This window comes from Labrus mixtus, chromosome 22 (assembly GCF_963584025.1).
Source record: "Labrus mixtus chromosome 22, fLabMix1.1, whole genome shotgun sequence".
NCBI classification, from domain to species: Eukaryota; Metazoa; Chordata; class Actinopteri; order Labriformes; family Labridae; genus Labrus; species Labrus mixtus.
In genome coordinates this window covers 9,264,677-9,286,926 of record NC_083633.1, presented here as the reverse complement: position 1 = coordinate 9,286,926, position 22,250 = coordinate 9,264,677, and the positions used below count along the sequence as shown (strand labels likewise).

At 45.3% G+C, this 22,250-nt stretch overlaps 2 protein-coding genes and 2 long non-coding RNA genes across 6 annotated transcripts; all 4 read left to right on the top strand.

Annotated features, from left to right (window-relative positions):
* Positions 1-39: 39 nt before the first annotated feature.
* On the top strand, positions 40-1,074 carry LOC132956666 (uncharacterized). Its single transcript, XR_009666066.1, has 3 exons — positions 40-315; positions 532-618; positions 1,025-1,074. It is a non-coding gene; the product is annotated as an uncharacterized LOC132956666 (long non-coding RNA).
* A 1,423-nt stretch (positions 1,075-2,497) lies between these two features.
* Positions 2,498-9,583, top strand: dera (deoxyribose-phosphate aldolase (putative)). The gene is made up of 9 exons (XM_061029301.1): positions 2,498-2,628; positions 3,532-3,629; positions 3,982-4,129; positions 4,387-4,482; positions 5,961-6,095; positions 6,366-6,494; positions 8,867-8,979; positions 9,105-9,254; positions 9,346-9,583. Exons 1-9 carry the CDS (start codon positions 2,598-2,600, stop codon positions 9,400-9,402), a joined length of 957 nt encoding a protein of 318 aa, XP_060885284.1. The 5' UTR covers positions 2,498-2,597; the 3' UTR covers positions 9,403-9,583.
* Positions 9,584-14,772: 5,189 nt separating this feature from the next.
* Positions 14,773-15,426, top strand: LOC132956609 (uncharacterized). Its single transcript, XR_009666050.1, has 3 exons — positions 14,773-14,811; positions 14,852-15,221; positions 15,257-15,426. It is a non-coding gene; the product is annotated as an uncharacterized LOC132956609 (long non-coding RNA).
* A 423-nt stretch (positions 15,427-15,849) lies between these two features.
* On the top strand, positions 15,850-17,875 carry LOC132956110 (microsomal glutathione S-transferase 1-like). 3 transcript variants are annotated; one of them, XM_061029305.1, is made up of 5 exons: positions 15,850-16,074; positions 16,884-16,975; positions 17,259-17,509; positions 17,621-17,641; positions 17,695-17,875. In XM_061029305.1, exons 1-3 carry the CDS (start codon positions 15,958-15,960, stop codon positions 17,503-17,505), a joined length of 456 nt encoding a protein of 151 aa, XP_060885288.1. In that variant the 5' UTR covers positions 15,850-15,957; the 3' UTR covers positions 17,506-17,509; positions 17,621-17,641; positions 17,695-17,875. The 3 variants fall into 3 exon arrangements, with proteins under 3 accessions (XP_060885288.1, XP_060885287.1, XP_060885285.1); XM_061029304.1 differs by lacking the exon at positions 17,621-17,641 and having other exon boundaries at positions 17,259-17,518; positions 17,732-17,875; XM_061029302.1 differs by lacking the exon at positions 17,695-17,875 and having other exon boundaries at positions 15,852-16,074; positions 17,259-17,654.
* The last annotated feature ends 4,375 nt before the right edge of the window (positions 17,876-22,250 follow it).

The window sequence follows — 22,250 nt, the reverse complement described above, 5'->3', positions numbered from 1 at the left end:
GTTGAATCTGTGACACACCACACACACACACACACACACACACACACACACACACACACACAGGACTGCAGCCGGCTGTGTGTGATCTGAGCAGGTCCGGTCTCTGTGAGCTGCAGTCTGACCCAGGTCTCTTTGGGTATCGGTGTGGTCAGTGGATAACCTGAGCAGGTAATTCTCCAGTTTCTCTGTTGTTCTTTCGGACACTGGGAGGACTGAGCTCCGGGAGACATGAGCGCTGCACGCAGAGAGGAGGCAGCCGAGACCTCAGGGCCCGCGGAGCAAAAGAGGAGACCCGGGAGACCCAGGTCCCACAAGGTGAGCCCGGGTCTGGGGTTGGCTCGGGTGAGCACGGGGTGGCTTGGCTAGGCTCGGGTTTAAAGATGAATTGTTGAATAGTCTATTGATAGTTATTATTTATTGGAGGTGTGTGTGTGTGTGTGTGTGTGTGTGTGTGTGTGTGTGTCTGTGTGTGTGTGTGGACGCTCTTTAACTGACTCAGCTTTAACAATCCCCCCCGCCCCCCTCCGCCAGGATCCCAGTGGAGATCCCCTCCCAAAGAGACAGAGGGGCCGTCCCAAAGGAAGCAAGAACAAGGGACCACCCAAGGCAGCAACCAAGGTGACGAGGACACACCTGAAGGACAGAGGACACACAGGGTTAGGGTTCAAGTTTCACACTGAGAAACATTAAACTGTAAGATCATTAATTCATCAGGGTTCCTGTTTCACTAAAGTCCAAATTAATAATAAACACACACGCACTCATGCACACACACACACACACACACACACACACACACACACACACTCACACACTCTTTTTTAGCACACGCTGAACGGTGCGAGAATTATTTAATAACTTTATTTTTGTAAAGAAAAAGAGTTATTCACAATGAGGGGCGTGGCCTATCTAATTGACGGACAGGCTGGTTTGTCAGGTTAAGCTCCGCCTCCGCTCCACCTATGTGTGTTGTTACATTATTGATTAAATATCTTATTAATTATATCTCTCCTGATCTGTTCAGATGTCTGAGGCGAGCGCGGAGAAGAGACCACGAGGACGACCCAGGAAGTGGGTGAGTCTGCTTGAGGCACACACACACACACACACACACACACACACACACACACACACACACACACACACACGCACACGCACGTGGGTGAGGTGGTGTAAACTCCCTTTACATATATTTAAAGTGTTTTCACATCAAACAGGAAGTGATGCTGAAGTTAAAATCCTCGACCGCTGTGACCTTCTCTTCTCTCCTGCAGCCTCAGCAAGACATCCAGAAGACCTCTGCTCAGGTGAGGCGCACTCACCTGAAAACACACACAAGAGATTTTCTGCATTATGAACTGAGAGTTAAACTGAATCATCTTGTTTTTCTCTGCAGGAAAGAGGGGAGGAGGAGGAGGAAGAGGAGGAGGAGGCTGCAGGATAAACCTCCTCCTCCTCCTCCTCCTCCTTCTCCTCATCCTGCCCCTTTTCATCCTCCTGCTGCTCCTCCTCCTCCTCCTCTGTTGATCATACAAGTGACAACTTCCTGTTTGATTCTCAGTTTGATCGTGGCAGCTTTAAAACTTCAGATCATCATAAAGAGAAACCTCAGGGTGGAGACGGAGCACACACACACACACACACACACACACACACACACACACAGGTTGTTGTTGTTGGGTTGATCTGATGATGACTGTGTTTACCTGAAGACAGGTGTTGGTGGTTATTTTTGTTGTCACAGGAGAAATGATCAATTAATTCAGGTCAAAGTTCAGGATGAATAAATGATCTCGTGAGGGGAAAATGAACATGTTACACACACATGCACAAACAGCTGTGGACACGCATCAATGGAGAGGTCTCGGAGGGAGGGGGCTGCCCACGGCGAGCGCTCCAGAGCTGGTGGTGGGGGTCGGTGCATTGCTCCGGGGCACCTCGGCAGTGCTCAGGAAGTGGACTGGCACCTCTCCAGCTACCAGGCCAATTTCCAGACTTGGTCCGTGCCGGGACTTGAGCCGGCGTCTCTCTCCGGTTCCCAACACAAGTTCCTACAGACTGAGCTACTGCCCCCCCCCCCCCCCCCCCCCCCACTAAAGAAGCAAACCTTTATATACTCACTGCTTTTCAATGGAACGCAATACATAAGAAATATATGTTTTATAATGTTCATGTGTTTGTCTCATCTTTTACAGGATTCTTAAATCATTTTTGTAGTTTAAGCTCCATGTATAAACCTCTTATATTTAGATAATATATAGGCTATATATAGCCTATGTACTGTCTATACCTTATATATATAAGTATATATAGGAGGTTGTAAACCGGTAGAATATATGAACTGAGACACGTTTCAGGGAACAGATGAACAGCTGACAAAACCTTGGAAGGAAACAAAACTTTTTTTATGCTGCCTTTTTCCCCCACTGCTCCACACTCCAGTCCGACAGGTGGCGGTAATGCACCTGGTTAGCAAGTGAAAGTCAGAAGAAGAAGAAGAAGAAGGAGGAGGAGGAGAAGGAGGAGGAGTGTCGATAACTCTGCTGTGCAGAGGTGGATCTGTTCTTTTAACATCTGTTCTTTAATTAATCTTCGTCATGTCTGCGAGAAACCCCGGGACTAAACTCGGTAAGAGACACTAACCTTTATCGGAGCCGTTAATGACGTCACTTCTTCACGTTAAACACGAGTTTTCTGTATTTAAACACGTGTGTTCAGTGTTTCGGGTCAAAGTGTGACCGTGTTAACTGGTGACAGGTGAATTACTGTTTATTAAAGGCTTATCTGAGGAGTAAATGTGACGTCACAATAAAAACCATAGAAAACATAGAAACACACAGGACGCGTTCAAGTCACCAGTTAACACGGTCACTGTTTTAACCGTCACACCGGTATTTATACATCAGTATCTTACATTAATCATAACATCAGATCTAATGTTAGTACATACATGTACTAACATACAAATACATGTGTTTAACATAAATGTGTTTAACAGAACAGAGTCTGTTCAGTCTGATTAATGAGTAACATGTTATGGAGGGGACTGACCTGAAGAAAACACACACACACACACACACACACACGTAGCTCGAACAGTAGCTCTGCTGACAGTCAGACAGTGAAGTTAATGTAGATCTCATGACAGTCAGTCATGACACACACACACACACACACACACACACACACACACACACACACAGTGGCTGAATTACACACGAATGCACAAACAGGATCAGAGGGAGGGGCTGCACGTGATAAATCATCTGAGTACCTTCACATACCCAGGAGGTGAACAGACCAATTTCATCTCGGTCTGCACCGGGTCTCATACCGGCGACCCCTTGGTTCCAAACCCAACCCTGTGACTTTAAATAACTACATTTATATCTCATCGACATGTTTATTTTATTTAATCATGCTTACAGGACGATCATTAGTTAATAAGTGTCCTGTCACTTTAAAAATCATAAAGATTAAACTCTGTTCTTTGTGTTGTTTTTCCCACAATGCTTTGCTCCTGTGTGTCAGACCTGCAGTGGGTGTCTAAGGTGAGGGTGAACACTCAGGCCGTCCTCAAGAGAGCTCAGCAGATACAGGGATTGAAGACGCCGAAGAAACAGTGGCAGGTACTCACCTGCACTCACCTGTACTCTCCTGTACTCACCTGCACTCACCTGCACTCACCTGCACTCACCTGCACTCTCCTGTACTCTCCTGCACTCACCTGCACTCACCTGTACTCTCTTGTACTCACCTGCACTCTCCTGTACTCTCTTGTACTCACCTGTACTCTCTTGTACTCACCTGTACTCACCTGTACTCTCCTGTACTCACCTGTACTCACCTGTACTCTCCTGTACTCTCCTGTACTCTCCTTTTTACACTGCAGGTGGTGTGGCTCCTGAAGGATGAACATGGAGACACACTGACACTCTGCTCTTCTGTGTCATACTCTCTTTTTGTGTTTCCTTCATGCAGGCGGCGTGGCTCCTGAAGGCGGTCACCTGTATCGACCTGACCACTCTGGCGGGAGACGACACTCCGTCCAACGTCCACCGTCTGTGTCTGAAAGCTGTCCAGCCAATCAGATACGACCTGCTGAAGAGCATGGACATGCACAACAAAGGTTCACTGCAGACCCACACACACAACAGACACGCACACAACAGACACACACACAACAGACACACACACAGCATGCAAATCAGAAGCCGGCCTGCAGTCATCAGGTCGGTCTGACGACATGGTAATACCTGAGTTCATCCAGCAGGGGGTGACACTGTATCATTCTGTACTCTGCTGTATATGTTGTTTTTTAGAGATGATCACAGCAGCACTGTGTGTGTTATGTTGTGTAAAGTTGTGTATGTTGTGTATGTCCAGGTGTAACCACAGCAGCAGTGTGTGTGTATCCTGCTCGTGTTCCTGATGCTGTTAAATCTCTTAAAGCTGCTAACTCCAGCCTACCTGTGGCTTCAGGTGAGTCACATGACCCTAACACACCTCTCAGGTGAATCACATGGGGTGCGTTCGAATTGTCCCTCCAATCTCCTTTCACTATCCACTTTACCTTAACCCCCGGGGAAAACGTCATGAGGTCAAGGAAAGATGTTAGGAGAATTCATAAAGGACTTAGGGAAAGGCGATCTCGTTGCTCTGACAATCCAACCGCATTTTCCACTAGGCCACGTCATTAAATGCGACGGGCCGGCGGCGGTTAATGACGTGAGTCTGCCGTGTTGAAACTACAATGTTCAGAAAATGGACTACAAAAAACGCATCGAAAAAACTTTCCCATGTGCCTTCTTACCGGTGAAATAATCCTCATTACCACAAGGTTGGGATTGAAATAAAAGACATAATAGACTACCAGGCTACAAGTAAGAAAAGTGAAACCATCAGCTTCCTGTCCACTCAGAAATCAACAAAATAAGTATGAAATTAATTGTTACATTTATGCAAGACAAGAATGTACAACTGAAGAAATGCACAAAACATTCTGAATTGAATGAAATATGTTGAATAAAACATCATCTGGCTCAAAATGTCTCTGATCCCTGAAAGACAGGGTGATGTTTTTTATGGTGATTATAATCTGATTATATGGCTTTGCATAACATCTCAAGAACCTTAATCAAGGCACGGGTTTCAGCATCTGTGACTGAAGGAAAGTTTAACGTCATTTATGACATTGCTTACGGCTGCCAAAACACTCAAAGTGGATAAATAACAAATGCAAACTGAGCATAGCCTGCAATAAAAGTTAAAACTCACTTTGATCGTTTTACAACATCAGCATGACGTTCACAGTTCGCCCGCGGGTTAAAGATTGTTGAAAGTTGTTCAAGGCATATTATTGCAAACGGTAACTTACATGATCTCCGTCCCTTTTCTGTCATCGTTAATGTTCGTGAACGGTCGGATGCGCGAGTCGCTTTAAACGTTGCGACCGCAAGGAATTGTGGGGCGGCATTTCTCATCTCCTTTCGTAAAAGGACGGTCCGGTGTATCCTATGCTAAAGGAGGTTATAAAGGAAGCATTGACCCACCTTTCCTTAACTTTTAGAGAAACCGAACGGCTCTTATCATGGCCGCCACTTACAATGTAAAGTGGATAGTGAAAGGAGATAGGAGGGACAATTTGAACGCACCCATGACCCTAACACACCTCTCAGGTAAATTACATGACCCGAACACATGTACAAACTCACTCTATCTTTACCTGAGTTTCTCCAGGCAGCCTGCTGGTAAACTTCCTGTGTGCACTCAGGTGAGCTGATGTGAGTTTCAGAGTGCATGTGTGGAAAAAGCTCTGGATTAACTCTTTAATCGCAGTGTGGAGCTCACCTGAGTCTGAGTCTCACCTGAGTCTGAGTCTCACCTGTCTGAACCCTCTATAGTCTGTTTAGTCTATCTGTTTTACTCTCTCTCTCTCTCTCTCTCTCTCTCTTTCCCAGTGGCGACAGGTTTCCCAGCAGGTCAGACCCCGTTAGAGACCCGCCTTCAGGAAGTGCGCCTGGCGGTGTCTGATGGAGCGGCAGAGATCGACATCGTCATCAACCGAACACTCGCCATCACGGGACAATGGGAAGGTACGCTGGGGTGAAATGACCAAGGAGAAACAGGAAGTGTTTTCTGTCACTCTGAGGTCTAAAGATAAAAAAAAAAAAACAACATGAGACTTAAATATACAAACATAAAAATATGATGCTTATCAACACAGGTCAATAAACACTCAACACACACACCTGCTGAATGTAAGAATGAACACACATGGTGATGAGGTATTTACAGTGTGTTAAGCACCGCTCCCTCTCTCTCTCTCTCTCTCTCTCTCTCTCTCTCTCTCTCTCTCTCGGCAGCTCTGTACGATGAGATCTGTCAGTTTCGTTCGGCCTGTGGAGACGCTCACATGAAGACCATCCTCGCCATCGGAGAGCTTGGTACCTTCACCAACGTCTACAAAGCCAGCCTGGTGGCCATGATGGCGGGTACGTGTCAGGAGATAAACTTGAACTACCTGTTCTCTGTAGCACGATGGCCGATCTGAGTCTGATTGGAGCACCAGCTGTTCACATCTGCAAACATTAACGCTAAGCAGCCACGAGCTACGGTGTGAACACGACCTGTAGGGGGCAGTGCAGAGTTAGAGGGGACGTGACAGATTGAACAGAGCAGCAGGAACAACAATTAGAGAAAGTTCTAAAGACAAGAACAAGTCTGTAATGATATTAGAGTTTACATCACAGTGGCCTCCTCCAGTGTCTCCATGTTTGTAGTTTATGTCCCACACATCAGGTAGCTGTATACAGCCTGAGCTCTGCTGCCCTCTAGAGGTGTCCTCCAGTAAGAAAACAATAAATCTGGATTTATATATAAAGGGAGTGTCCATATATAGAACAAAAATATTCCCTGCCAGTCATCAGACCCTTTGTTTTTATGAGAACAGAAGGTCATCAACTAATCATCACCACAGACTTTAAAACAACGTTATCTTTATAAAACACATTTCAGTCCCTAGAGTTCATTGATCAGTCACGACCAAACAATCTGATTATTCACATTCGCTGAACAAACTTCTTCTTCTTGCAAACTTTAAACTGAGTCAAAGTTTGTATGTAGACACAGTTAAATGCTCGCTGTAATTCCTACTGTCACCTGTTGGTGGTGCTGCTGTTCAACTTTTCTTGCTCTCTGTCTCTCTCTCTCTCACACACACACACACACACACACACACACACACACACACACACACACACACACACACACACTCACAGAGCAGCTTATAAAGGCCAGAGATGATTATTAAAATGTCTTGGTGTCCACGCTGCTGCTCAATCTTAGAGATCGAGAAAATGAAAAATAACTTCTTATATTAACACACAAACAGACACACACAAACATACACACACACACACACACACATACACACAGACAGACAGATGCACACACACACACACACACAGACACACAAACACACACACAGAGACACACACACACAGACAGACAAACACACACATACACACACACACACAGACAGACAGACAGACAAACACACACACATACACACACACAGACAGACAGACAGACACACACACACACAGACAGACAGACAGGCACGCACACGCACACACACACACACACACACATACACACACACTGACCTGTAACAGACAGTGAATTCATTGGTGCAGCTCGTTAATAATTTGATCCATTAAGTGTAATTAAGCCTGAGCAGCAGAAACACTCTGAACTCGTCTTTAATGGACTGAAAACGTTCGTCTCACTCTGCAGTAATGAAGCGTCATTTCACCACAGAGCAGGGAATTGTGGGTAATCTATTAACCAGCCTCACTTCGTCTTCTATTTTTATCAGAAAGCCGATAACACACGACGGACACAGAGCGAAGAACGGAGATTATTGATGACGCAGCAGCAAGTTAATCATTAGCAGTTAGCAGATGTTCAGTCACAGCAGGGGTCAGCTCCTCCTCTGTTTACCTGTACAGGTTATGAAAGGTTAATAATGTAGAGTACACACAGATAGGAGTACTATAAACACATCCTGACAGTTATTATAGTTATAACATTATTACTCTGCCTAACCCTAACCCTAACCCTAACCCTTCAGAGGACTGGTTGGTTGGGTTCAGGAGTTCCTAAAATGATTCCTTCCCCCTGCTGACCCGGACTGATATCCCCAGTCCGGGTCAGCAGGTTCTCCACCCCTGCTGTTAACAGCCTGGGACAAGCCCTGCTTTCCCTTTTATCCCTGGGGAGGTTGGGGACATGGAGTCCAAATGGTCCATTTTCAAAGCCTCCATTGTGGAAGTGTCTGCTAGGAGTTGCAACCAGAAGACAATCGATGCCTGTCATGGCGGCAACCTTGACGGAAGCTGTCAGGCTGAAGAAGGAGTCCTTTGAGGTCTGGTTAGCCCAGGGGTCTCTGGAAGCAGCGGACATGTTTCTGCTGACTCGGAGGGAACCAAGAACCTGGGTGTGGGAGGAGTTCTAGGAGACTATGGAGAAGGACTTTCGGTTGGCATCAAGGAAACTCTGGCAAACTATCCCTATACTATACTATATACTATACCTCACGGACTGGGGGCCGCTGCGAGACGTTCCCAGTTCACCCAGGCTTCTGCTTCTTCAAAGGGTTTTTTTAATCCGCTCTTAGTCTGGTCCCGTCCCCAATTTGGGACAAGTTTGCCTTGGGAGACCCTACCAGGGAAGATCTATCCTGATAGCTTTTATTATCATTTATATTATTCATGATTTATGAATACACTGATTATAATATCCTGTGTGTGTGTGTGTGTGTGTGTGTGTGTGTGTGTGTGTGTGTGTGTGTGTGACTCGACAGGTTCAGACTTCATTAAGACGTCAACAGGTAAAGAAACTGTCAACGCTACCTACCCTGTTGCCATAGTGATGGTGAGAGCCATCAGGGACTACTACCTGGCTACAGGACACAAGGTACAGTGACCACACCTGTACCAGGTGATCTATAATAATGAATCAGTGTAACCGTTTATTTGACTAAACATCACATCTGACGTTATAGAAACAGAACATATAGATATTCTATACTGTGTGTGTAGGTGGGCTTTAAGCCTGCGGGGGGGATCAGGACGGCTCAGGAGTCTCTGCTGTGGCTCGCTCTCATAAAGGAAGAGCTGGGAGACGACTGGCTCCACCCACACCTGTTCCGCCTCGGAGCAAGCAGCCTATTGGCCGACATCGAGAGACAGGTGAGGAAGAGATACAATACAAACGTATATTACACACACACACGCGCACACACACACTTTACCTCTTCTGTTTGTTCTTTCTCTTTTTTAGATCTACCATCACGTGACTGGACAGTACGCAGCCTATCACGAGCTGCCGATGGCCTGATCATGTGACTTCCTGTTTATTGACCTCAAACTAAACACACACACACACACACACACACACACACATTGAGCCAGTGTTTCTGTTGAACACACTCACAACAGAATGATTTCAGGCTCTGATATCTGACTGAAAGTTTTCATGTGATTCAGTTTGAAAACAAAATAAAGATTATAATAAAAGATGGCGTCTGATGTTTTCACACCGACTTCAAGCTAGAAAAGACGAGAGAAGGACCGCACAGGACTCTGGGTAAACTGGTTATACTGGATGATGCTGGTTAAACTGGTTATACTGGTGGATGCTGATCAAACTGGTTATACTGGTGGGTGCTGCATTCCTGCAGATGTTCTCCTCGTGTCTCTCGGGCGCTCTGGAGGATTCTTTCATCAGACTCTCTGCAGATTTATCACGGTACGTTTAAGCTCACTTCATGGGAAAACTTTGTTCTCTGATTAACACGTCCCAGCCTGACCTTGAACGCAGCACACACCTCAGGGGAGGGGTTGCTTAAGGGTAAATGTGGGATTAAACGTTAAACCCTGGGAGGGGGGGTGTGTGCACATGAAGAAGAGCTGAGATCAGATCTCTCTTACATGTTTCATTAAATAACCCTACATTCATTTAAATCAAGATAATTAGGATTATTTCTTTAGAGTTTTTATTAATCCACATTTTTACATTTCAAATGTTTTCTCACACGACGTGTTTGATTCTTTGATTTCATAATTTTATTCACGATTTTAAAAACCTGAATCATAAATCATCTCTGAGAGGACAGGCAGACTCGATGACAGATTGATAGACAGGAGGACAGACAGACAGGAGACAGACGGAAACTGTATATAATGTAAAGTTCTGTTTTAAAGATCAGCTGTTAAATTATTAAAGTTTACTGATGATTTTAAATACTTTATTATTTTAAACGTCATGTTTGTGTATATATATTTATGTGTAAGTAAACGTCATATAAATATTTAAAGAGAAGTTTGTGGATTCATCAAAAAGAATATTTCAACATTCTCTGCGTTAATAAAGTGAATTTCATTCATTTGTAATGACATCATTATGGTGACATCATGACGAGCTTAACGTCTTACGTTTCGCACGGCAGCAGGAACAGGAAGTGGGCGGGGCAGTCAGGTTTCGTTCCCCTGATGCCGCTCAGCCTCTTTTCCCATGATGCACCCTGCCTACGAGGCTGACCTTGGACTGAGGCTCCCCGGTGGAGAGAAGAGAGAGAATACATGTTTAAAGATCAAACAGGTTCACACTCACCTGTCTACACACACACACACACACACACACACACATACACACTGATATGAGTGTATAGAGGTGTGTGTGTCTGTTTGGGGGGGTCTCTGGGGGCTCCTTTGAAGTGAGCACTGACATTGGAGGAGGGCAAGGCAGGGGGGAGGGGCTTCAAGATGCTGTAAAGTTAGTGAGAACAAACTGAGTGTGTGTGTGTGTGTGTGTGTACGTGCTGATCATTAAGGGCGCACTCACACTACAAGGCAATCTGTACCATGCCTAAGCACGCCTCACCCCTAAAGTCCAGTTCGTTTGACCAGTGTGATCTCTCTGATCCGTGCTCGGTACTCTTCCTCGGTCCTGAATCACGGTACAGTTCATACACGAGCCCAAGCACGGGTACACAACGTGGACAAACCCCGGAGTGTTCTGTCTGTATCTGACTAACATGACTCACAGTAAGACACACAGTCAGTAAAGTAGTCATGTTCTCTGTGCTGTTGTCTGATGTCCGGACGCTCAGGCGGTTAGTCCTGGAGCAGGGTGCAGGCCAGCGGGGGAATGGGGACGGGGGGGAGGGGGACAATTGAGCACGGTACGGAGCAACTGTCTGACTATCTGAGTAACATGGTCTCGTAAGTGGGAAATTCCCAGTTCCCAGTTGGAAGTGTCAACTGGAACGCCCCCTTTCCAAGTCGTAATTACGACTCGGAAACTCTGGAAAAAAAAAAAAAGTAGCCCGAGTTCCGATCCAAAATGGCTGCTACGTGCATCTCAAGGGATGTTTAAAATGTAACTGTTGAGTTTATTAGCAGCTTAGTCGTCTTTTTGTGTAATTAAATCAATCACACACCGATGGTATTGTGCAACTTCTCTCTGTGGAAGTGTTGGCATGAAGCTATCACGTTGTGTGTTGTTATCGTCTGGTATTAGCTAACAAAACAAAGGTACTCCTTGAGGCGGCCATGTTGCTTTTCCGACTTGCAGCTGGAACGCAGTTTACTCGGGTGTGACGCCATTCCCAGTTCCGACTTCCGAGTTCTGCGGTAAATGGAACGCAGCAATAGACCTTCTTTATGGTTTGAGATCTTTGAGGATCCATCGAGGGGACAAGTAGCTCCAACCTAGCCCCCCCCCACACACACACACACACACACACACACACACACACACACACACACACACACACACCACTCCTCCTCCTCCTCGCTGTTCTCCTGAAAATGGGAATAACTTCAAAAGACAACAGAAGTAAAGTGTGTGTGTGTGTCCCTGTGGGCGAGCTCTAATTCTGTCACACTCTGTTGTTGGTGTGTGAGCGATGATGTGATGTTAGAGGGTCTCGTATCGTCACGTTCATGTTTTAAAGACGAAGAACTACTGCTGTTTATGAGAGAAACACACACACACACACACACACACACACACACACACCTCTGACCTCTGACCTGGAAGTCAAACATTGTGAATGTGTAGCAGAAGAAAACAAGACGAAGGTATGAAAAGAGAAGCCGACGCGAGTCAGAGGCAAAGTTCTCATCGTTCAACAGCCGACTACTTGTTCACTTGTTTCTTTGTTTAGTGATGTCATCAACGGGAAGAAGGGCCAATAGTAACCAGCTGAAAGAGGAGTCAAACATACGGAACAGAAGAAGTTCACTTCTGAAGACATTCGAGTGGCGGTATATTTCTGACCTGCAGGAACTCTCCTCTCACCTGTAACCTCTGCTAGAGGTTTCTGTATGTGTAAGCTCTCTTTAACCAGACGTTCAGCTCCTGCAGATTTCACCTCTGTTTTGAATCCTGAAGGAGAAACTCTCTCTCACACTCGGCGCTCACACTGGGAGGATTTATGAATCAGCCTTTTATAGAAGGAAAAGTTTCTCAGACTTCTCTCCCCCCCCCCCCCCCCTCAGTCCCCTGACACATGAATAATGTGGGCAGAGATTTCACACTGAAGACGTTCTTTAATTTCATCAGCTCCTCTGACTGACGTGCATCGTTATGGATAAAATTATCTGGCTAATTATCCCGCTCACTGGAGATTTATGTCCTCTGTGAGGCTGAGAGGAGAGCGTGGAGCCGTCTGCAGCGTGCACAGAGAGAAGCACTCTGTTAAAAACAGCCATAATGAGACTCTGATACCCCCCCCCCCCCTTTCCCCGATATCCCAGAGTGCTTTGCTTTAGTTCAGTGAAGTGCGGGGGAACGAACACACCCTGACCGCTCAGACAGACAGCAGGACGCCTGCAGGTTTCACATGTTCCCCGTTAAAATGTCTCTCATCAGATTCGAGGACAAAGCTATGTTTCTCTGATCTTCTACAGGACGATCGGTTTGTTTAACTTTATTTTTTAATGCACGTCTTGTTGCCACGCCCCTTATTCTACATCATATCTTATTTCAACACGCGATTTCTAATTCAGCCTGTTCAGAAGAGTCATCACAACAGCATCATTTTAAACTTAGATATGATTAAAAGTTAAACAATATTGATACCTGTTTGTAACCACGGCAACAAAGCATGAACATTAGAGGAACTGCAGCTGTAAAGTTGGACATTTTAACATGGGGCTCTATGGGGACTGACTCACTGCAGGAGACAGACTCTAGTGGACACTGGAGGAACTGCAGCTGTAAAGTTGGACATTTTAACATGGGGCTCTATGGGGACTGACTCACTGCAGGAGACAGACTCTAGTGGACACTGGAGGAACTGCTGTTGATGGGACTTCGTTGTTGGCTTCCTTCCTCAGACTCAGAGGTTTGTTGTTTGGTTTAAACCTTCAGATCCAGGCTGTATTGATTGATATTTGATACCCTGGTATGAACTCGTCTGAAGCTTAAAACGAGGCAGACGGGGAACGAGAGGAAAACTTCCTCTGTTAGCGTGTCTTCTGTTGTTAGCATCATGCTATCACATATATTGGATGATTGAAAACAGCCTGAGGACAAACAGTAAAATGATGAACACAGGGTTAGAGTTTGAGCCCCCCCCCCCCCCCTGACTGAGTGTACCTGCACAGGGCCGACTGGGAGGAGAAATAATGAGCATGGTGTCTTTATCAGGTGATTGGTGCGTGTGTTCAAAGCGCCTCACGCTGAGACGACTCGGCTCTTTGTTCGCCTCAGACTGTGTAAAGCTCCTGGCTCTCCAAACACCTCCACCTGACACTCGTCTGATTAAAGAGACACGACAGAAATGTTTGAGACCAAAGTGATCGTGATGCACACAGCTGAAGTCTGGGCACAGTCTGCAGACGCCACGTTCACGCCGTGTTCACTCCACTTTGATGGAACGATGAAGACGAGGATGAGAGGAGACATACGAAGGCGAGGAGGAATCACACAGAGGGCTTCTGTTTCTGGGAAGAGGAAAAGATTTCTTCATATCTTTATAAGTTTTCTTGGTTATAGGGTTCTGAGCTGTGTTTTATTCTGTCATAGTTTAATGTCGAGATACAAACGCTAGAATGAAACTGTTCTAAAGTTTGATATTTAGTGCTGATGACTTCTCCGGTTTATCATCCAAAACAGTCTCAAGGAAAGTCGGACTGCTCATCACGTGTTAGACAGAACAACAAGGAGAGGACCCAAACACAGACTCTGAACAAAGATGGAGGTTCTCTGTGCTGCAGGTGTGGGATCAGTGGGGTACAGGTAAACATTAAAGGTACACTGACTCGCTGTGGGGGGAGGGAGACGGCCCCGCCCACTCAGGGCGCTGTTTCTAGAGGTTATAATCACGGAGTGATTGAATCACAAGCTTGAATCACGAGCGGGAGATCGCCTGTGATTGACTACTCAATCTATTTCCAATGGAAATAACTCCCGGTAATGGCTCTTCTTTGCCAGAAGCGTGCTACATTGGCTGATGAATGGGGCCTGTCACACATTACTGCCACCTTCTGCTCTGGAGACGTATTGCAGATAGGATTCCTACCTAAATCCATTAGGTTGTGTTGACAAAAAGTATTCTTGTAGTTTTAAAAATGTTGCATGACATGCTAAAACTACATGATTTAAAAATGTTTAACCACTAAACATGAATTAATATATTAGAAGCTACATCTTATACTTATGTTGATTAAACAGACACCCATGTTGCTTTTTTTGAGTGTAGGTAAGACAGGTAGGTAAGACAGTTAGATAAGACAGGTAGGCAAGACAGGTAGGTGAAGATAGGTAGGTAAGACAGGTAGGTACAGACAGGAAGGAGAAGACAGGTAGGTAAGACAGGTAGGTGAAGACAGGTAGGTAAGACAGGTAGGTGAAGATAGGTAGATAAGACAGGTAGGTAAGACAGGTAGGTATAGACAGGTAGGTGCAGACAGGTAGGTGAAGACAGATAGGTAAGACAGGTAGGTAAGACAGGAAGGTGAGACAGGTAGGTATAGACAGGAAGGTGAGACAGGAAGGTGAAGACAGGTAGGTAAAACAGGTAGGTGCAGACAGATAGGTGTAGACAAGAAGGTAAGACAGGTTGGTGCAGACAGGTAGGGTATGGTGATGTTTGATAGGTAGGGCTGGAAGGTGAATGGAGACAGACAGATGGGAATCATATGAAGGTGTGCAGGTTCCTAAAGGCCTTGCCACAACTCAGCTGTGTTGACCAATGGGCAGCCAGATCCAGGACATCGCTGGGATCTAGTCCCGTTAGTCTGAAGCCATCTCAGGAAGGTAATCAACGTCATTAGAACAGTTAGTGAACATTAGTGATCAGGACCTCTGTGTGCTCACTGTGAGCACCAACTGGTGGTCAGTCTTTTATTTACACAGTTACAAAGTTCTTCTTTAAACTCCTCCTCCGGCTGCTGATCATGAGTGCAAACAGAAACCCCGCCCCCCCCACCCTCAGGAACCAGTGTGTTATTGTGCTGTAGCTCCGCCCCCTCAGTCTCTGGGTAAGAGGTTAGGGTTTTTATGCAACAGACCCGAACTGCAACACTTTTGCAGAGTCATCGCGACAGGTAAGATCAGCGCTGAGTCTCTCTGTCCTCAAACTGACCATGTTTAATGTTTGATTCATTTAGAAAAAAAAAAAAAACTTTATTTAAACCCGCAGGAGAGAACAATGAAACTTTAGTGAATGTGTCAGTTCAGGGTGCAGCCGGACTGAAACTTAGACTATCAGTTAATCTTTAAACACATTCCTCACACACACAGGTCTCTGCAGAGCTCTCTCTCTCTCTCTCTCTCTCATTTTTTAACCAGGTTTGTTTAAATTTAAAACGTGTGTTCGGACAGAGCTGTAGATTGACCTCCCGTCTCGTCTTCGTTGGTGTTGAGCCGTAAACCGCTGTCATGGTTAAACTGATGGATGATGAGGTGTTCAGGGCCTTCACCACATACGCTGCTGTGGTCATCGTCAAGATGCTGCTGATGGCTCCGATGACGGCTTTCTACCGCTTCTCCAGAGGAGTACGTAACTAACACTCCAGTTTATATTCTGACATTATATAAAGTGTTTACAGCTTCTCTTTCTAAAACTACAACGGGTTGGGGTCTGTCTCTATCTGAACTTGGATTCTAAGGTCACATATTCTCCTCCTCTTCAACCACGCCCCCTCTCTGGAAGGTCTTGGGTGTCTCAGGCTTTCTCTCTCCATGTCCTATTGTTTACGATGAGACGGCAGACTCAGAGGGCAGAACAAAACACCTAGCTGTGGGAGTGTCACCCACCTGGGGGAGGGGCTACTGCCCTTTGTGATGTCACGAAGGGAAAATCTAAAAACGGCCCGTTTGAGCACACGTTTTCTGAAAAGCGGCGCAGGCAAAAGACGGAGAGGATGGACTTTTGTCATGATTGCGGGGTTTGTAGACGGACTAGAGACACATATTAGAGTTAGAGGAACACGGGGAATGGGATTTTATAATATGTGACCTTTAAGGTTTTCAGCAGTCCTGTTCAACACATCTTAATCTTCTTAATTGAACCTTCAATCCAACATGAATCACCTGTAATCTATCTTGTCTACTGAACGTCTTTCCACTACAGGCTGTATGAAACCATGTAAAGGACTTTGGAGCTGATTAAGAATCATCAAACTAAACTTGTTGTTGTGTCAGACTTCCTGTTGGCTCGTCTCTTTTATGTTACTGAACCTTTCACCTGATTCTGAGTCAAAGTTCAAACTCATTAGATTGTGACAGAATGTGTTATCTCTCTCTCTCTCTCTCTCTCCCTCTACCTCTCTCTCTCTGTCTCTCTCTCTCTTTCTCTCTCTCAGGCTTTTGCCAACGAGGAGGATGTGGCCTCAAAGTCTGCGGAGGAGAGGAAGAAGCAGCTGAGGACGCATCCTGACGTGGAGAGAGTGAGGAGGTGAGCACGTCGTATGCGGGGCGTGAAACAGAGTCTCTGTTAGAATAAACACAAACGTATTTTAAATCATTGAAGCGGCTCTTTGTGTGCAGGGTTAGACAAACCACATTTACTGGTGATGTTCTTTAATACCAGTGGATAAACATACAGGTGTCAGGTTGACACAGGTTGACATGAAACAGGAAGTAGACGGATCAGTCCTCCACTGTTACGCGCTCTCTGTACATTCTCTTTGGCTTGTGTTTGTTATGTACCTGTTGATGTTGTTGTTGTCGTTGTTTAGGTGTCATCAGAACGACCTGGAGAACATCGTTCCCTTCGTGGTCATCGCTCTGCTCTACACCCTGACAGGACCCTCTCTCTCCAGCGCTCTGCTCCACTTCAGAGTCTTCGCCGGCTCCAGAATCTTCCACACCCTGTCCTACGTGTGTGCTCTGCCTCAGCCATGCCGAGCTCTGTCCTGGATGACCGGCATGCTCTGCACCCTCTCCATGGCCTACGGAGTGCTTGGCTCCGTCCTGGTCCTGTAGAGACCTGGACCTGCTCGGCTAGTTCCTGGTGCTGTAGAGATCTGGACTTGCTCGGCTAGTTCCTGGTCCTGTAGAGACCTGGAACTACTCGACTGAGCCCTGGTCCTGCAGAGACCTGGAACTACTCGACTTAGCCCTGGTCCTGCAGAGACCTGGACCTACTCAACTTAGCCCTGGTCCTGCAGAGACCTGGACCTACTTGACTTAGCCCTGGTCCTGCAGAGACCTGGACCTGCTCTCCTTCCTCTCATTCCTTCATAATTCAGTTTGATGTAACTTCTGCTTTATTAAGTTCTGTGTTTGTTCGTCATGTTCCGACCTGCAGATCTGTTGTCACCGTAAACGTGTTTAAATAAAGTTTTATATCAGATTTTTTTTTTTTTTTTTTTACTTGATTCGAAGGTAACTGCTGGATGTGTCATGAAAGGATGACGCTTGATTGTAGAAGCCTCTGGTTCTTTCATTAATCCTTCTCTCTGATTGGACGAGATTGAGTGATCTCATCTCAGACGTAATTAAACGACTTTTCTTTATCGAAACTCTTTTCAGCTGTTTTCATTACAGCAGAATAACACCTAAATATGAGTCTTCATATTTCATCCATAAATCTAATTATGAAGACTTTCTTTATGTGAGCCAGAGATAAATAAATGTGATGATGGCGATGAAGGAAGTCTCATTAAGCTCTGCTGCTGATAAAACAAACAAAGACTTCATTCTTCTCACTGATTATGTCCTAATATTATTATTATTATTACACACAGCTGTTGAAGATCTGTGATCTCATTGGCTCCTTATTGTCCGTCTGTTTCCTCCTCTCTGTGGCTGCTGTGACAGTTTTCTCCACTAGAGGGCGCCATGTTAACACTCCGGCTCCTCATCAGGACACAGACACACACAGTCTGTGTGTGTGTGTGTGTGTGTGTGTGTGTTGACAGACTGAACTAATGAACAACTCATAGGGGGTTCTGTCATGAGTTCCTGGTTAAGTTTGGTATTTTGATTTCCTGTTTTATTTTGTGTGTTAGTTCAAACGTCTACGTGTTCTGTCACGTTGTCTTGCAGTCTAGTTTTTCTTTGCCTTTTGGCCTTTTGTTAAAATCAATCTTAAGCTGTGTTTCAGCACTTCCTCTTCTTCCTCTTGTTCTGGATTTGGTTTTCTAGCTGAGTGTGTTTCCCTGGACTTGACTTGAATAGCACAGTTTAAATCAGTTTTATTTTAAGAATCCTGTTTTTGTGTTTGTGCATGTAAACCCCATATCCGAATCTAAACAAAACCAGCATCAGATCGCTGATCCAGTTTGACCCTCACAGCTTGCCGTCCACCCTCAGCTCAGGGCAGCAGATTGTTGCTGATCTCAGGCCTGCAGGTGATTTCCATAACCAATTTAAATGTTATTGATTCACTTCCTGTGAGCTGTAATTGAACACAGAGGCCGAGACCCCCACCCCCACTCCTGAATTTAACAGGGTTACTTCCTCCCTTACAGCGTTTATACCTTCACTGTTTCAGACTGTTTCCTCCTCCGTCACAGCGTTTATACCTTCACTGTTTCAGACTGTTTCCTCCTCCTTCACAGTGTTTATACCTTCACTGTTTCAGACTGTTTCCTCCTCCTTCACAGTGTTTATACCTTCACTGTTTCAGACTGTTTCCTCCTCCTTCACAGCGTTTATACCTTCACTGTTTCAGACTGTTTCCTCCTCTGTTTAGAGCAGAGGCCATGTTAGACCACAGGGGGAGGAGGGGGGAAAGGGGGAGGAGCCATCAGCCAATCAATCATCAGTGTGTCATAGTTATAATGGAAACGTTCAATTAACAACCACAGAGGATAATTAACAGCCTCACTGTCATTACTTTTCCTTTGTGTGTGTATCTGTGTGTGTGTGTCTCTGTGTGTGTGTCTCTGTGTGTGTCTCTGTGTGTGTCTCTGTGTGTGTGTGTGTGTGTGAGAGTGTGTGTGTGTGTCTATGTGTTTGAGTGTGTGTGTGTGTCTCTGTGTGTGTCTGTGTGAGTGTGTGTGTCTGTGTGTCTGTCTCTGTGTGTGTGTCTCTGTGTGTGTGTGTGTGTGTGTGTGAGAGTGTGTGTGTGTCTCTGTGTGTGTCTCTGTGTGTGTGTCTGTGTGTGTGTGTGTGTGTGTGTGTGTGTGTGTGAGTGTATGTGTGTGTGTCTGTGTGTGTCCATGTGTCTGTGTGAGTGTCTGTGTGTGTGTGTCTCTGTGTGTGTCTCTGTGTGTGTGTCTGTGTGTCTGTCTCTGTGTGTGTGTCTGTGTGTGTGTCTGTGTGTCTGTCTCTGTGTGTGTGTGTGTCTGTGTGTGTGTGTGTGTCTGCGTGTGTGTCTCTGTGTGTGTGTCTGTGTGTGTGTGTGTGTCTGTGTGTCTGTCTCTGTGTGTGTGTGTGTGTGTGTGTGTCTATATGTTTGAGTGTGTGTGTGTGTGTGTGTGTGTGTGTCTCTGTGTGTGTCTCTGTGTGTGTGTTACATTAATTAGAGTCCTTGGATGATAACTCTGGTCTTCTACAGACGTCATTACGAGCACACAGTGAAACACAAAGGTTTAATTTGTGTTTGAACAGCGTGCTAGTGTTTGTCGATAACTCTGTGATGTTATAATAAAAGAATATAAAAGATTCTTCATTAAAATGTTCCTCACTCCGTCTAATATCTGCTTCATTAAACTGCTTCATTCTCTCTCTCTCTCCTCCACCCTTCATCAGTGTGCGGGCGATCAAAAGCTGTTTTAAATATTTCAGAGATCCAACCGAAGCTGCAGGTGAGACTCTACATCATCCTGACACCTGCAAGTACTGAGACACTCAGGAGAAAGTGCTTTTTATTACACTCTATTAACATCATTTAGACCTGTCACACACACACACACACACACACACACACACACACACACACACACACACATACACTCACACACAGGCACACACACACATACACTCTCACACAGGCACACACACATACACTCACACACACACACACACACACACACACACACACACACACACACACATACACTCTCACACAGGCACACACACATACACTCACACACACAGACACACACACACACTCACACACACACACACACACACACACACACACACACACACACACGGACACACACAGACACACAGACACACACACTCACACACACAGACACACACACTCACACACATGGACACACACAGACACACACACATACACTCACACACACACACACACACACACACACACACACACACACACACACACACACACACACACACACAGACACACACACACACACATGGACACACACACACACACACATGGACACACACACACTCACACACACATACACACACAGTTCCTCTCAGCTCTTTATTCAGACATTATTAATAGAAATAGATTAATAGATCTGTTACACACACAGACGTCTTAATCAGTCATCAAACTTCAGAGGAGTCTCAGAAACTCTCGTCTATCATCGTGTATATATATATAGACTTTTATATTCATATATATGACGTCTATATATTATATATATAAACTTCAGAGCTATGAAGCTGAAAAACAAACTGATGTTCTGGTGATTTATTCACATGAACAGGTCCTAAAGCAACAATCTGTAACTCCTCCTCCTTCAAACAGTGATGTATGAAGTGTGTGTTGTTCAGTGTCAGTCCGACATGATGTAACAGAGTTTGAATTCATCACTGGTTCATCTCTCAGGTGAGGAGGAGGGGAGTGTTACCTGTACCATCAGACTCTGACAGATCAGACACTCTGACTGAGAGCAGCCTTCGTCCTCTGAGGAGACGACGGAGCTGATCTCAGATCTGTTTACTGCAGAGAGCGAGAGTGAAATAGAGCGAGAGCGAGACAGAGAGAGAGAGATGGAGATGGATAAGTGTGTGTGTTCAAGTTCAACTGGTTGATGTCAGGTTCTGACAGGCTGAGATAAATTTTGCACATATCTCAGCTTTTTTTCTCCCTGCAGATTTGGTACTTTCTACTTTCTTTATGTGAGCCAGAGATAAATAAATGTGATGATGACGATGAAGAAAGTCTCATTAAACTCTGCTGCTGATAAAACAAACAAAGACTTAAGTCTTCTCACTGATTATGTCCTAATATTATTATTATTATTATTATTTGTGTGTGTGTGTGTGTATATTATGTGTTAAAATTCAGGATGCACGTGTGTAATTAGGGGGAAGTATTCCTCTCTCACAGTCTGATATTTGGTGTATGATGTGAGGAAGAGGAGCTCCATCTCTACCTGTTGGGTGTCACAGTGGGGGCGGAGTCTGTCCTCCTGTGGCAGCCACCTCTTTTTGGATGACCCGTCTGTACAGCCAGACAGTTCTCGTCCAGTCTGAACATTGTTACTCTTTTCTTAGTGTAGGATTGTTTACAGTGCTCGATGTAAAAAAAAACCCAGTTTTGAACCAGGCTGTAAACATGTTTATTTCTGCTGTAAAGTTGGACATTTTAACATGGGGCTCTATGGGGACTGACTCACTGCAGGAGACAGACTCTAGTGGACACTGGAGGAACTGCCGTATTTGGATTCACTTCATTTTTTAAACACTGGAGGACGACGACATTTGCCTCTTTTTAAATAACTCTTAAAGTTTTGATTTGTACCACCAATCCTGCCATCCCTCTCTCTCCTTTCAATAAAACCCCTGTCAGTAAACAAAGGGCGCCCCCTGCAGGCCTGGAGCACTGATGATTTGTTTTGTGTGTTTTGATT